This window comes from Hyla sarda, chromosome 4, assembly GCF_029499605.1.
Source record: "Hyla sarda isolate aHylSar1 chromosome 4, aHylSar1.hap1, whole genome shotgun sequence".
NCBI classification, from domain to species: domain Eukaryota; kingdom Metazoa; phylum Chordata; class Amphibia; order Anura; family Hylidae; genus Hyla; species Hyla sarda.
The window spans coordinates 134648757-134664959 of record NC_079192.1 but is presented as its reverse complement, the minus strand read 5'-3'; the positions used below and the strand labels follow the sequence as shown (position 1 = coordinate 134664959).

Genomic DNA, 16203 nt, shown 5'->3' with positions numbered 1-16203 from the left:
TTCCCCGGCATCCTCGCTCTCCTTCGTCGCCATCACGTTGTTACGCACGCCACTCCTATTGGATGACGGGACGGTGTGCGCAGCAACGTGATGACGAAGATGGAGAGCGCCGACGATGCAGGGGATCCAGAAGAGGACGCTCCGGAGCCCCGAGGACAGGTAAGTGATCGTCAGCGGACCACACGGGGCACCGTAAACGGCTATCCGGTGGCAGCTGAAGCAGTCTGCGCTGCCGGATAGCCGTTTAAGCGATGGCCCTGACATACAAAAGCATCGTATGTTGATGCTGCCTTCAACATGCGATGGTCTCTGAGAGGCCATCGCATGTTGAAATGATCGTATGTCGGGGCCATCGTAGGTCGGGGGGGGTCACTGAATTCACACGTATCCTGTGCATATATGATACTGTGTTCAGTCATTTGCAGAATACTGTACATGTGAATAGACCCTTAATTAGAACTTCTGTAAACAGAAGAGTGAGGGGGGGGGGGGGTGTTAGCATTGTTAACTTGAAAAACTGAAACCTTTCTGTATATTTAGTTTATTACAATACTAATATTAACTGTTCTTACATTTTTTTACTTTCGGTAGATGCCTCTAGTCTTTGTGTTTTGTTACATTTTAAGTGTGACAAGTATATTCACTGACTGACTTTCCGGAGTGTCTCTTCCGGATAGGTTTGTGGTGTAGCATCAGACGCTGGCAGGAAGAAAAAAACACTTTTTCTCTTCAGAGCAAACGGCTTCCATTAACCCCTTGTAAGAATGACTGAATTTCTTTTCTGCTTCAGTTGCTGCATTGGAGAGCAGCCACAGCCGGTAGGTATGACCCTTTTATACAGGTGAATTCTAGGATCAGAACATTAAGCCATTTGTGAAGTAGATTAGGTCAGCTGGTGAATACATGTAAACCTTAGAGCACTGCTTGTAACTTCCTTTTCTGTGCTGTCATCTGTATTGTACTTAGTGAGAAATCTGATGTGAATCTACTGTACTGAGAACAATTATTTTTTACACAAAAAACTAATCTGCTCTCCTCTTGCTATACGTTTACTAGGCTCATTTATTGCACCAAGCGCAAAAGAGTAGTAAATGGGGGGGGGGGGGGGGAGGTCGTTTCACTGCGAGCGAATGATGAAACCGGTGTCTATATTGTAAATGTCTCTTTGATTTAATTGTTCCAGAGGCGCAGGCGGATTGATAGGAGCATGATAGGTGAACCAATGGATTTTGTACACACTGCTCATGTAGGATCGGGAGACTCCAATGCTGGGTTTGCAATGGTAAGTAAAATACTGGAATTCAGTAGGGGTACTGCACTGGGACAACTGGTTTCTCTGGTGTTTGATACATTTGTGGTTAGTGTTTGATGAATAACATTTTTTTAGTTATTGTTCATTATGTTGTTAAATGGTCCAGGTAATGTGTGGCATGCTTTATTGCATGCGTTACAGAAGTGTTCCCATAGAAGCACCATATGTGTGTAGACCCGAAGGGTGTTTCACATACTAAATCAGTGGTCTCCAACCTGCGGACCTCCAGATGTTGCAAAACTACAACTCCCAGCATTCCCGGACAGCCGTTGGCTGTCCGGGCATGCTGGGAGTTGTAGTTTTCCAACATCTGGAGGTCCGCAGGTTGGAGACCACTGTACTAAATTGTAGTATGTAATGTATGGCATTCAATGAAGCATTCTAAGCTCTGTATAAAATACAATATTATATACATGGGCTTAAAATGCACTATTATCATATTCAGGAATCATACCTAATAACAATCTGCATAAGGCCTAACAGTAAAACAAAAAAAAGGCTTGCCTGTTATATGATGTATAATGTTAAAAATATCGTTTTACTTTTAGGCTGGATCATTTCAGGACCAGATGAAATCAAAGGGCGGCTATGGTCAGGGGATTTCAGATGTGGCACTTTAGCACTTTAGCATCTGTAAGTAATAAATATATATTTTATTATTATTATTATTAAAGGGGTATTCCAGGCAAAAACTTTTTTTTATATATATATCAACTGGCTCCAGAAAGTCGAACAGATTTGTAAATTACTTCTATTAAAAAATCTTAATCCTTTCAGTACTTATGAGCTTCTGAAGTTAAGGTTGTTCTTTTCTGTCTAAGTCCTCTCTGATGACACCTGTATCGGGAACTGCCCAGTTTAGAAGAGGTTTGCTATAGGAATTTGCTTCTAAACTGGGCGTTTCCCGAGACAGGTGTCATCAGAGAGGACTTAGACAGAAACGAACAACCTTAAATTCAGAAGCTCATAAGTACTGAAAGGATTAAGATTTTTTAATAGAAGTAATTTACAAATCTGTTTAACTTTCTGGAGCCAGTTGATATATATATATATAAAAAAAAAGTTTTGCCTGGAATACCCCTTTAACTCTAGCTGATACTTTAACCTCCTTTTCACAAAATCTTCATTGTAAATAATAAATTGTGAAGATGCCGGAGACAAATGACTACAAATGTCGCCAAAGCTGTATTTATGAGTAGTTAGAGGATAGTAAATAAAAGCATCAAACTACTGTTTGTGAAAATATGTGCGGGTAACACTTATGATGAGGGTGTTTACATTTTTGCTATCTGTGGCTTCCTTGTTCCTTTTTTTTTTTGCCCATTTTTCTTGATATGCAAATGAGCTGGCTTGGTGCACTCAGGGTGTTCCCTAGCCCAAAATGTCTGGCCTGCCTTATGACTACTTATAACACACTTTCCCTGTGAAATCTCTCCTTGCGCGAGGAAAGATTTCTCTTTTAGCGAGCACTGCGCATGCTCAATTTCCCGGATGCACCCAAACATAGTGAAATCTCTCCTCTAGTGCAAGAGATTTCACAGGGGAAGCATTATGAATATTCATAAAGCGGGGCGGACAGAGGAAGGAAGTGAGCTGGATGTCGAGGTGCACTTCGGCTTGGAAACACCCTGAGTGCACCATGCCACCTCAATAGCATATGTAGAAATACAGGTATTAAATGGGCACTGTCGGATATAAAAACTTTTTTATATTTTGTACATCTTGGCAAAACAATGGTTTTTCTAATAAGTCACTTTTTTTTTTTTAATTTTTTTTTTTTTTTTAAGAAAACTGCCTTTGGAAATCCCCATACCTTCTGGGTCATGAGGGTGTCCAAGGGTCATGGACACAAGATTGCTGATTGACAAGTCTGAAGGAAGAACATGGCCTGCAGCAACAATGCTGTAACACAGTTTTACCAAACGTGCCTCCAGCTGTTGCAAATTTACAACTCCAAGCATGCCTGGACAGTCAAAAGGATGTCTGGTCATGCTGGGAGTTGTAGTTTTGCAAGAGCTGTAGACACACAGCTGAAGGAAACACTGCTGTTAAAAAAATAAAATAAAAAATAAGTTATCCAAACACTGTACCTCCAACTATTCCAAAACTAAAAGTCTCAGCATTACAGGACTGCCTGAGGATGATACACATGAATAATATAGGAAGATGTAAGTTGTACACTCATCATATTGTCTTTGGTAGAGTAAAGGCAATCTCCATAATCAGTGTGTGTACATAGGGCTGGGCGGTATGACCAAATATGTGTATGACTGTATTTTTGTAACTTATGGCGGTTTCAAGGTATATAACGGTATTTCCCCCCCCCCCCCAAATTATCACCCCAGCGCTGCCCCCATCAGGGTAAATACTCACATATGTCACCCGCAAGTGCTGCCTTCCTTGTCATCCTGTTTGTTGCAGCCGCCGGCGCTGACACTCTATACCACTGGTCTTCAACCTGCGGACCTCCAGATATTGCACACCTACAACTCCCAGCATGCCCGGGCAGCCAAAGGCTGTCTGGGCATGCTGAGAGTTGTAGTTCAGGCAACATCTGGAGGTCTGAAGGTTGAAGACCTCTGCTTTGTACTGTACACTATGCCCGGGCTGCAAAAGCACTGCACTGTCCCCATCGGGGTAAACACTCACAAGTCTACCGCAAGCGCTGCCCTCCTTGTCCTCCTGTTTGTTGCGGCCGCCTGCGCTGACTCTCTTCTTTACGATATGTCTGGGCTGCAAAATGTAAATATAATAAACCTTAATGCACGTTCCGACGTCGGCCTTACGCTAGGGACGGGAACGTCGGACAGCAGGCAGCCTATCAACTGCCGCAGCGATGTTCGGCCTCGGCCGGTGATAGGCTGAGCCCACTGTCATGTAAGAAGACAGCTTCTTACATGACAGTGCGCTCAACCTATCACTGGCCGAGTCGGAACATCACTACGGCCGGTGATAGGCTGACGGCTTTCCGACGTTCCCGTTACCTTGGAAGCTGGTCTGGACCGACGGGGAAGGAGAGTTTATTTTGTTTACCTTTTGCAGCTCGGGCATAGTGTACAGTATGGAGCAGTGGTCTTCAATCTGCGGACCTCCAGATGTTGCCTGAACTACAACACTCAGCATGCCTGGACAGCCTTTGGCTGTCCTGGCATCCTGGGAGTTGTAGGTTTGCAACATCTGGGGGACAGCGCAGCTGGCTGATCATTCATTCCCGAGGGGGAGGGGCCAAACCGGTATTGTGGTATGGGGAAAAATGAATATCGTGCAGCACAAAAATTTCGGTATTCGGTAGGAACCGGTATACCGCCCAGCCCTATGTGTGCAGCATAAATTCAGAGAGGAAAGGGTTACAGAGCGGGGCTACCAGGCTCCCCAGAGTAGTCAGCAGAGTGCAGACAAAAGAGGGACACGCCACCTCCCTTTTGTCAAGATGGAAAAAACATTGAGCAGCTGTAATATGCAATTTTTTTTTTTTTGTAAAATATGGGTAATGGAGAAAAATTACATGTACATAATCAGGATTAGGTACTGAGTAACTTAACTTTTTTTTTTTTTATTTGTGGGATCTGATGAGTACGCTTAAAGGAACAAGGTAGGCATTGATTGCAAAAAGGTAAACATCCTTGTCATCAGTGTCAACTACACTATATAAGCCTGCAACAACAGGTTAATACAGGTGATACGGATGACAGATTCCCTTTTAACCCCTTAAGGACCCAGGCTTTTCAGTTTTTTTTCATTTTCAATTTTTCCTCCTTAATTTTAATCATAACTCTTTAAAATTTTCACCTAAAATTCCCAATGACTGCTTATTTTTTGCATCACTAATTCTACTTTGTAATGACATTAGTGATTTTACCCAAAAATCTACGGTGAAACGGGGAAAAAAAATCAATGTGCGACAAAATTGATGAAAAAACACTATTTTGTAAGTTTTGGGGGCTTCCGTTTTTACGCAGTAAATTTTTCGGCAAAAATGACACCTTATCTTTATTCTGTAGGTCCATACGGTTAAAATGATCCCCTACTTATATAGGTTTGATTTTGTATTACTTCAGAAAAAAAATCATAACTACATGCAGGAAAATGTATACGTTTAAAATGGTCATCTTCTGACCCCTATAACTTAATTTTTCTGTGTTCAGGGCGCTATGAGTTTTTAGCGGTAACATTTTTGTTCTGATCAGACTTTTTTTTATAACTTTTTATTCAATTTTTTGTGGTATAAAAAGTGATAAAAAATGTGGTATTTTGGACTTTGGAATTTTTTTGCACGTACGCCATTGACCGTGCGGTTTAAAAAGCAGTATATTTTTATAATTCGGACATTTCCGCACGCGGTGATACCACATATGTTTATTTTTATTTACACTGTTTTTTTTTTTTATTCTTGGAAATGCCGGGTGACTTTTATTAGGGGAAGGGATAATTGAAAGGGTTAATGAATTTTTTTTACACTTTTCTTATGCAAGATTATAGCTCCCATAAGGGGCTATAACATTGCATGTACTGATCTTTAAGGGTATGTTCACACTGAGGAATTGGGGCAGAAATCAAGCAGAAATTTTCTGCCTCAAAATATTGTTACTTTTCCACAAGAACACAGAGATTTCGCACGGAATTGGCGCGGAAATGCAGGTTTCATGCGGAGGAGGAGTATCAAGTATTTCTATTCATAACATTTTTTTTTTTTTCATGCGGAAATAGAAAAGCTTCTGACTCAAAAAAAAATAAATAAATAACATTGATCTCTATGGGAGAACAACGCTGATTCCTCCTGAAAGAACATGTTCTTTCTTCAAGCGGAACAGACTTCCTCGTCAGAATTCTCTTGAGGAAATTCCTCAGTGTGAACTGAGGGGCAGAAATTCTGTACAACTCTATGGGGATTTCACTGCTGAATGATTTGGAGAGGAAAAAGCAAGCAGAATTACTCGTGGAAATTCCTCTCAAATTCCTCAGTGTGAACATACCCTTACACTGATTTATGCATCTCCATAGGAATGGATCGATCAGTGTTTTCAGCGATTGCTGAAGCCTGGATCTCAGGCTTGAAGCATTCATTCGGCGATCGGACAGCACAGGAGAAGGTAAGAAGACCTCCTCCTGTGCTACAGCTGTTCGGGATGCTGCGATTATACCGCGGCGATCCCGAACAGCTCCCTGAGCTAGCCGGGCACTTTTACTTTCGTTTTTAGCCACACGGCTCAGCTTTGAGCGCGCAGCTAAAGGGTTAATAGCGGTGCCGCGTGCTATTAGCAGCGGGTCCCGGCTTCACTATGACGCCGGGACCGCCTCGATATGATGCGGGATCACCGTGTAACCCCGCGTTATATCGCAGGACCGGGACCCAGGACGTACGCATACGTCCTGGGTCCTTAAGAGGTTAAGGATACAAGGACGCAGCCGTTTTTTGCAAATCTGACCACTGTCACTTTATGCATTAATAACTTTGGGATGCTTTAACTTATGAATTTGATTGAGATTTTTTCATGACATATTGTATGTTATGTTAGTGGTAAATTTTCGTTGATACTTGCATAATTTCTTGGTGAAAAATTCCAAAATTTCATGAAAAATTTGAAAATTTAGCATTTTTCTAACTTTGAAGCTCTTTGCTTGTAAGGAAAATGGACATTCCAAATAAATGATATATTGATTCACAGATACAATATGTCTACTTTACGATGGCATCATAAAGTTGACATGATTTTACTTTTTGAAGACATCAGAGGGCTTCAAGTTTAGCAGCATTTTCCAATTTTTCCCAAAAATTTCTAAATCAGAATTTTTAAGGGACCAGTTCAGTTTCAAAGTGAATTTAAGGGTCTTTATGTTAGAATTCCCCAATAATGGACCCCATTATGAAAACTGCACCCTAAAAGTATTCAAAATGACATTCAGAAAGTTTAACCCTTTAGGTGTTTCACAGGAATAGCTGCAATGAAGTACAAAATTCTAAATCTTTTTTTTTTTTTCCCCCCTTCATTTTTACAAGGGGTAAAAGGAGAAAAAGACCACCAAAATATGTAACTTAATTTCTCTCGAGTAAGGAAATACCTCATATGTGGATGTAAAATTCTCTGCGAGCGCACTACAGGGTTCAGAAGGGAAGGAGCGACAATGAGATTTTGGAAAGGAGAATTTTTCTGAAATGGTTTTTGGTGGGCATGTTGCATTTAGGAAGCCCCCATGGTGCCAGAACAGCAAAAAATATATAAAAAAAAAATTTAAAAAAACACATGGCATACTATTTGGGAAACTACACCCCTCAAGAAACATAACAAGGGGTAAAGTGGGACGTGAAAATGAAAAATTTGATTTTGTTCACTTAAATGCTGGCGTTACCCCAAATTTCTCATTTTCACAAGGGGTAATAGGTAAAAATGTGCCACAAAATTTGTAACCCTATTTCTCTCAAATAAGGAAATACCTCATGTGGATGTAAAGTGCTCTGTGGGTGCACTAGAGGGCTCAGAAGGGAAGGAGCGACATTGGGATCATGGCAGACACCAGTTTGGATTCTTGTATTTTTTTTTCTAATGACCTTTTCTTTATTGTAAGTAGAGATGAGCGAACTTACAGTAAATTCGATTCGTCACGAACTTCTCGGCTCGGCAGTCGATGACTTATCCTGCATAAATTAGTTCAGCTTTCAGGTTTTCCGGTGGGCTGGAAATGGTGGATACATTCCTAGGAAAAAGTTTCCTCTCTAATTGTAAGGCTATTTGCACACACAATTCTTGGTGGGTTTTTTTAGCATAAAATTGGCTGAAAAATTGTCATGTTTGTTCATTGAATTTAATAGTAAAATATCTGATTTAATATTTAGTTCACTTAATTTTATGCCTGTCATAATCATGCAAGTTAAGTGCAGAGCATTTCTTTTGAGCCCTTTCCATGTCAGAAAATGTCAAAAAAATTTTGCCATGTTTTATAGACTATAAACATTTATTTTTATTTTTTTAACTGTCTGCCTTTCAGGTAGCCTCATGGCTTTTGCTGTAGCCCAAAATGTATTTTTTTTTTTTGTCTCAAATTGCCCAAATTCAAAACAAGGCGGAAAAAACCTTTTGTCAGTAAACAGATGCTTTTTTGACTCTTAAATAACATCTGTGCATATATCTGAACAGTATGTTCTCATAGCAGGTGGTGTGGAAATTTAATAAAAAAACTACTTGTCCATGGGACTAAAACGGAGCACAATCTACTTGTTCCTCATGACAATCCCCATGTCCGGACGAGGGCTGCAAGATATGGGGATAATGTGCGATTTCGGGGCCTAAATATTTCGATATGCGATTCGATATAATAAAAAAAAAGGTGAAATCCCCCCCCCAATTTCATATCCCATTGCCTCCATTTCACATCTACCAACCCCTTTTATGCCCACCGCCTATTTCACATTCTCCTCCCCCTCCTTGTCACATTCTCCTCCCCTCCTTGTCACATTCTCCTCCCCTCCTTGTCACATTCTCCTCCCCCTCCTTGTCACATTCTCCTCCCCCTCCTTGTCACATTCTCCTCCCCCTCCTTGTCACATTCTCCTCCCCCCCCCCTTGTCACATTCTCCTCCCCCCCTTGTCACATTCTCCTCCCCCCCCTTGTCACATTCTCCTCCCCCCCCTTGTCACATTCTCCTCCCCCCCCCTTGTCACATTCTCCTCCCCCCCCTTGTCACATTCTCCTCCCCCCCCTTGTCACATTCTCCTCCCCCCCCTTGTCGCATTCTCCTCCCCCCCCTTGTCGCATTCTCCTCCCCCCCCTTGTCGCATTCTCCTCCCCCCCCCTTGTCACATTCTCCTCCCCCCCCCTTGTCACATTCTCCTCCCCCCCCTTGTCACATTCTCCTCCCCCCCCTTGTCACATTCTCCCCCCCCCTTGTCACATTCTCCCCCCCCCTTGTCACATTCTCCCTCCCCCCCCTTGTCACATTCTCCCTCCCCCCCCTTGTCACATTCTCCCTCCCCCCTTGTCACATTCTCCCTCCCCCCCCTTGTCACATTCTCCCTCCCCCCCCCTTGTCACATTCTCCCTCCCCCCCCCTTGTCACATTCTCCCTCCCCCCCCTTGTCACATTCTCCCTCCCCCCCCCTTGTCACATTCTCCCTCCCCCCCCCTTGTCACATTCTCCCTCCCCCCCCTTGTCACATTCTCCCTCCCCCCCCCCTTGTCACATTCTCCCTCCCCCCCCTTGTCACATTCTCCCTCCCCCCCCCGCGTCACATTCTCCCTCCCCCCCCGCGTCACATTCTCCCTCCCCCCCCGCGTCACATTCTCCCTCCCCCCCCGCGTCACATTCTCCCTCCCCCCCGCGTCACATTCTCCCTCCCCCCCCCGCGTCACATTCTCCCTCCCCCCCCGCGTCACATTCTCCCTCCCCCCCCCGCGTCACATTCTCCCTCCCCCCCCCGCGTCACATTCTCCCTCCCCCCCCCGCGTCACATTCTCCCTCCCCCCCCCGCGTCACATTCTCCCTCCCCCCCCCGCGTCACATTCTCCCTCCCCCCCCGCGTCACATTCTCCCTCCCCCCCCCGCGTCACATTCTCCCTCCCCCCCCCGCGTCACATTCTCCCTCCCCCCCCCCCCGCGTCACATTCTCCCTCCCCCCCCCCCCCGCGTCACATTCTCCCTCCCCCCCCCCCCCCCGCGTCACATTCTCCCTCCCCCCCCCCCCGCGTCACATTCTCCCTCCCCCCCCCCCCCCCGCGTCACATTCTCCCTCCCTCCCCCCCCGCGTCACATTCTCCCTCCCCCCCCGCGTCACATTCCCCCTCCCCACCCCCGTCACATTCTTGTATTCTTGCACTGCAGCAATACACTGGGTTTCCCAGGTGGATTTTAAATCTTCCACGGGACCCGGGAAATCCAGTATGTTTGCTGCAGTACAAGACCTTTCTCAATCAGCCAATCACTGGCATGCACGTGACACCACTGCGCCCTTAGCTCAGTGTTTTTCTAGCAGGGAGTCTCCAGCTGTTGTGAAACTACTACTCCCAGCCTTTGCCGGTCCGGACATGCTAAGAGTTGTAGTTTTGCAACAACTGGAGGCACCCTGGTTGGGAAACACTGACTTTTAGTATTTAAATTAGTTTTTACCCGCTCTGGCCGGCCCCCGCCACAGGAGCCAGCCTGAGCAGATAATCATATGTTTTCCCTGGGGGCTGTATTGCTATATCGCAAAAAGCAAAAATCACGATTCGATTATTCAATTTTTGCTTTTACACGCACTTTTTTTTCCTCCACGCCCTATAATAGCCATAACTACCGTATTTATCGGCGTATAACACGCACTTTTTAGGCTAAAATTTTTTGCCTAAAGTCTGTGTGCGTGTTATACGCCGATACACCCCCAGGAAAGGCAGGGGGAGAGAGGCCGTCGCTGCCCGATTCTCTCCCCCTGCCTTTCCTGGGGTCTAGAGCGCTGCTGTCGGCCCTTTTCACCCCCTGGTTATCGGCGCCGCTGCCCGTTCTGTCCCCCTGACTATCGGTGTCGGCGGCGATAGCCAGGGAGAGAGAAGCGGCGCCGACAGCCAGGGGGAGAGAAGGGGCAGGGGCACCCATTGCCGGCGCTGCTGCCCCGTTGCCTCCCCCCATCCCCGGTGGCATAATTACCTGAGTCGGGTCCGCGCTGCTCCAGACCTCCGTCGTGCGTCCCCGGCGTCATTGCTATGCGCTGAATGGCGCATGACGTCAGAGCGCCGTGCATAGCAACGACGCTGGGGACGCACGACGGAGGCCTGGAGCAGCGCGGACCCGACTCAGGTAATTATGCCACCGGGGATGGGGGGAGGCAACGGGGCAGCGGCGCCGGCAATGGGTGCCGCTGCCCCTTCTCTCCCCCTGACTGTCGGCGCCGCTTCTCTCCCCCTGGCTATCGGCGCCGCCACCGATAGTCAGGGGGACAGAACGGGCAGCGGCGCCGATAACCAGGGGGTGAAAAGGGCCGACCGCAGCGCTCTAAACCCCAGGAAAGGCAGGGGGAGAGAAGCGGGCAGCGACGGCCTCTCTCCCCCTGCCTTTCCTGGGGGTATATCGGGGTATACACGCGCACACACGCACCCTCATTTTATCATGGGTATTTGGGTAAAAAACTTTTTTTACCCAAATATCCTTGGTAAAATGAGGGTGCGTGTTATAGGCCGGTGCGTGGTATACCCCGATAAATACGGTACCTACTATAATGATACCTTTTTAATTTTGAAATAACATTCTCCGAACCAAATTTTTTTTTAATATATTTCGGTGAAGTGAAATTGAAATAGTTAAAGATAATTTTGCAAGTTTGGTGGTTTTCTTTTCTACACTATTTACCTTGTGGTTGAGCTAACATGTTAGTTTTATACTTTAGGTGCCTGATTACAGCGATACCAGATTTGTATAGTTTCAGTCATGTTTTACTAATTTACTAAATTTAGAACTTTCTCAAAAACATTTTTTAATTGCCGTTTTTTGACCCATGTAGGCTTTTTTTTCCGTATACCAGGATGTTTTTTGTATTGGTACCATTTTGGTATTGATCTGACTTTTTTTATCCTGGGATATTATAAAAATTGCAATTCTGTGGTTTTATTTATTTTTATTTTTTTACATTTGTCATTTACCGTATGGGATTAATGATGTTCTATTTTTATAGTTCGTACAATTATGCACGCAGCAATACTAAATGTTTGTTTTTATTATGTTTACAAGTTTTTATATACAACTTTTAACATGGAAGGGGTTAATGTGTGTTTATTTATTTATTTATTTATTTATTTTACACTTTATTAGACTTTTAGGAGGAACCATTAGATTCTTCATACAGATCAATAGCACTGCGGGGAGGGGCAATCCACCCCACTAGCCCACCATGGAGCATTCACGTGTCGCTTTAGATGCCGCTGTCAGCGGCAATCTAAAGGGTTAATAGCAAGCCGCGGCGATCGCCGGATGCTGGCTATTAGCGGTGGCCCCCGGCTACTGAAAACAGCTGGGAGCTACAGAGAACTGAGCGGGCAGAAGTCGGGAGCCCGCTCCATACAGAATGCTGAGCGCCGCCGCACTTGTCCGGTCTGACCATGCTTGCCTGAAGCAGGGCTAAAGACTGGAAAAATTGTCCTGCCTGGCGCCCAGAACTGCATGTCCTGGGTGTCGGACGATAGGAATTCCACATCCCTGCATGGGCACATGGAAAGTGTGTGTGGGGGTATAGGCTACTGCTATAATATCTGCCAGATTCTGGTGTAAATTATAATGCCCTTCCCTCTTTTTAATATTAATAGTAAAATGTGTTCATATAACACTAAAATTCCGCAGCACTTCACAATTCTGGGGGTAAATAGACAGACATTACATAGTTACACAATAAATAATTTTTTTTTAAAAAAAGGAGTGAAGGCCCTTCTCACAAGAGCTTGCAGTCTGAGGAATGGGGCTGAGACAAAAGGCAAAAAGTGCTTTTTTTATCATAAATAAATAGGGTAGTGCACATATGGCTGGATGGGCCTGGTGTATAGATACAATGTCATGAAGCAAAGGGGACACTGCTAAATGAAAGTTGTTTGGTGCAAGTAGGGGAAACCATTTAGGGTATCTTATAAGACTGCCCTTAATGTGGTGTCCTGACCACATACTGAAAAGTAGTGAGTGTAAAGTAAAAAGTTGCAAATGTTTGCTCAAATGGCTCTTGCACAAAAGTTTGCAAATTTTTTTTAACACCAAAAACAGGCATATATAAAAAGCGATGGCATAGCACTCCAAAAATTGGTGAAAAAATAGTGAATTTATTGGCTCACATCCAAGCTTCAAAATGGTCCTGTGGTATTACAGAAACGTTGCTGTGATATGAGCTTATAAAGTCACTCATTTTTTTTTTCACCAATTTTTGGAGTACTGCGCCATCGCTTTTCTTATGTGGGATAGACTTTGATCGGGTCTGGGATGCTGGCACCGTGCATGGCTTTGGATGAGAAGTGCTGCAATATATATTTTTTTGCAATTATATGTATAACTTCAGAAATACTTACAAATGACTGAAAAAGACTTTAGTAATTTCTAAATGTAGTGTTTATCCATACTACTTATATTTATGATGTAATCTAATATATTTCAGAGCAGACTAGACCAGACGATTGTTTTGCACATTGCACAGAAAATCCTTACTGAAGATGAATCTCGGAGAAAGGTGAATGACGTCAAGTCATGCTATCAAGTCTTCCTGGAAATCAATGATCAGAACCATGTACTACTGAAAATGTCAAGTGTCCCACCAACTTTAAGGCTGGGTTCACACACAGTAGTCCGATCAGTATTTTTAGCCAAAACCAGAAGTGGAACTAACACAGAGAAACACTAATGGGGAAAGATATTTTTTTCTCTTCAGGTTTTTCATGTGTTTTGAACTAATTCCAGGTTTTGCATAAAACACTGACCAAAATACGATGTGTGAACACAGCCTGATTTTGTGTATTTTTAACTGTTCTGGCACATCAGATCATAAATGCATGACACTTGTAACTCTTCCATGTCATGCTGTTTTCCTCTTCTGTCCTGCTTGGTAAACCTATGTAATACTGTGCTGTTCCTGTTTTTGCTGTGAATGTTTGTAGGTCACGGTATCATTTATAGATTCTAGATGACACTTAGTAAGTAAAGCGCATATATATTAATTTTTTTTACACCAGTTGAGGTGGTTTGTCTTTGTTTGGTAAATGCAGAATGGTACGATGACCACCTTTTCTCCCAGAGATGTTCTGATGGATAAGTGGCCTGGATTTTTTGACCATAGCATGGTATAAGAGAGACATGATGGGTCAAACTAATCCTCAGGACATGTTCATGTTTAAAGGAAGTTGTCTCTTGCACAATGTTAAGCAATCTTCTGCAATTTTACCCTTTGCATCTCCTTTTTTACACAATCTTATGTTTCTACAGAAACAAACGTTCACACATCTCTTTGATACAGAATTATTAGGAAAGAAATATGTTTGATGTAAACTATACGTTTATTTGATATAGCTCTTTTACTTCTGAATGCTTACTTTAGTTCAGTCTATTTATTTTGAACACTTATGCCAGTGGTCTTCAAACTGTGGCCCTCCAGATGTGGCAAAACTACAATTCCCAGCATGCCCGGACAGCCGTTGGCTGTCCGGGCATGCTGGGAGTTGTAGTTTTGCAACATCTGGAGGGCCACAGTTTGAAGACCGCTGCCTTATGCCTTTAGTGTCTGCAGTTTTGTATAGTCTGTATCATGTGCTTCACTTGGCTTTGTTTAACCCCTAAAGCTTAAATGTATTTTGTATATAATATGTACACTGTGTGTGCATTAATGGAGAGTATACTTTAATAGCTAATGCAATTGATGGCAAATAAAAATAATTTTATTCAGTAAGGCTATTGTTTTCTGTCTATTCAATTAAAATGGGAAACGAGGTCAGTTCAAAACCAGTCGGAATAGTGCGTTCCTGTTGAGGAATCTAAAAGCGCAGTTACCCTTGTAACAGATTATACATAAATTCATGAGGATGTATAATTCATAGGCCCGGTATCTTTTATGCTGTTAACTCTATGCAAGGAAAAATAGAAATGTTAAGTGATAAAACTAAATCAAATCCAGCTCCGACGTCATGCCATGATCTGTGATTTCCAAGAACAGGAGTTATCAATGCTCATCTGGCTGGAGAGGTTTATAAAACAACAATTTCTAAAGGCTTTAGTGATCATACACCTGACTGTAGTGTTCCACATGCTGTGTTTTTGTTTTGCTTGCTTTTTACATTTTTTTGAATACAGTTTTTGCAGATGAAGAAAAAAATAGTTTCCAAGAAGTGGTGCGCTAAGAAAAATTGCACCAATAGCAAGGCATATTACCCAGGAATCATACAGGAGTCTTGTGTGTGTGTATGTGTGTGTGTGTGTGTAAGGCTTTTATGAAAATCAATCAAATCAATTCCGCACGGAAATTCTATCATGTGAACACAGCCTAACAGTATGATGGTAAAATGCTAGGAAGGAATGTTTACTCCTACTTACGGATTATTGGTAATATTGGTCTTACTACTGGATTTCTACACGTGATATATATATATATATATATATATATATATATCTCACTTATAGGCCTACACCTGTGCGCAGCAGCCATTGGCTGGCACAATAACAGTGTTGGGGCTGGTGTGCAATCATATCCAGGACTGTTTTTATCCCCAGTCCGGCCCTCACCTATAGTGACACTGAGACCCTTCTGGTCTGATCTTAGTGCATCATGTAAAACGGGGCAGAGTTGCCATCATACCCCTAAATTAAGAGTATATACCCCAAATAATGAAAACACCATCACTATATTGTTTAGAGAAAATAGATTATCTTCATTATAAACATCATATATTAAAAACATAAAATCAATGGCACAAAAGACTATGCAAGGCAATCAATACATGGTGAGCAAATATCACCCACTTCCTGATGTGAAGATTACATAACGAAGTATAAGTAAGCATAATTCACAGAAGGGGGAAACAAGGTACACAAATCATCCCAGTAAAAATCACACGAGAAGCCTTACCACAGTGTGTGTCAACCCCCTACATATGTTTCGTTTCATTGAGCTTCCTCAGGGGGTGTGGCTAACACTGTCTCCGGTCACTATATATTATCATGTTTGGCCAATCACTAGCCCCCTCTCATTCATCCCATGCACACTCAGCCAATCATATTCATCCTATTGACTCTGTGCCACTTAATTTCCTGCTGTTACTATATGTAGCTGAATCATTAGTTAAATCAGCTTTAGGCCCCTTTCACACTACAAAATTACTCAGTTTTAAAGATCCGTACGAAGTTCCGTCTGAAAATCAGCTGAAAACGGCAGTTACAAAATCCTATACGGCCGTTACAAAATCTCATT

The 16203-nt window shown here is 43.3% G+C and overlaps 1 protein-coding gene across 3 annotated transcripts in view; it reads left to right on the top strand.

Annotated features, from left to right (window-relative positions):
• LOC130368487 (CDC42 small effector protein 2-B) overlaps window positions 1-14398 on the top strand; it is a 32108-nt gene extending 17710 nt beyond the window's left edge. For 2 of the 3 annotated variants that reach the window (XM_056572206.1, XM_056572207.1), the window contains exons 2-5: window positions 678-818; window positions 1184-1282; window positions 1861-1945; window positions 13408-14398. In XM_056572206.1, the coding sequence (XP_056428181.1) occupies window positions 765-818; window positions 1184-1282; window positions 1861-1932 (225 nt within the window). In that variant the 5' untranslated portion in view covers window positions 678-764 and the 3' untranslated portion in view covers window positions 1933-1945; window positions 13408-14398. The remainder of the gene's footprint in view (window positions 1-677; window positions 819-1183; window positions 1283-1860; window positions 1946-13407) is intronic. The other variant, XM_056572209.1, reaches the window with a different exon arrangement.
• The last annotated feature ends 1805 nt before the right edge of the window (window positions 14399-16203 follow it).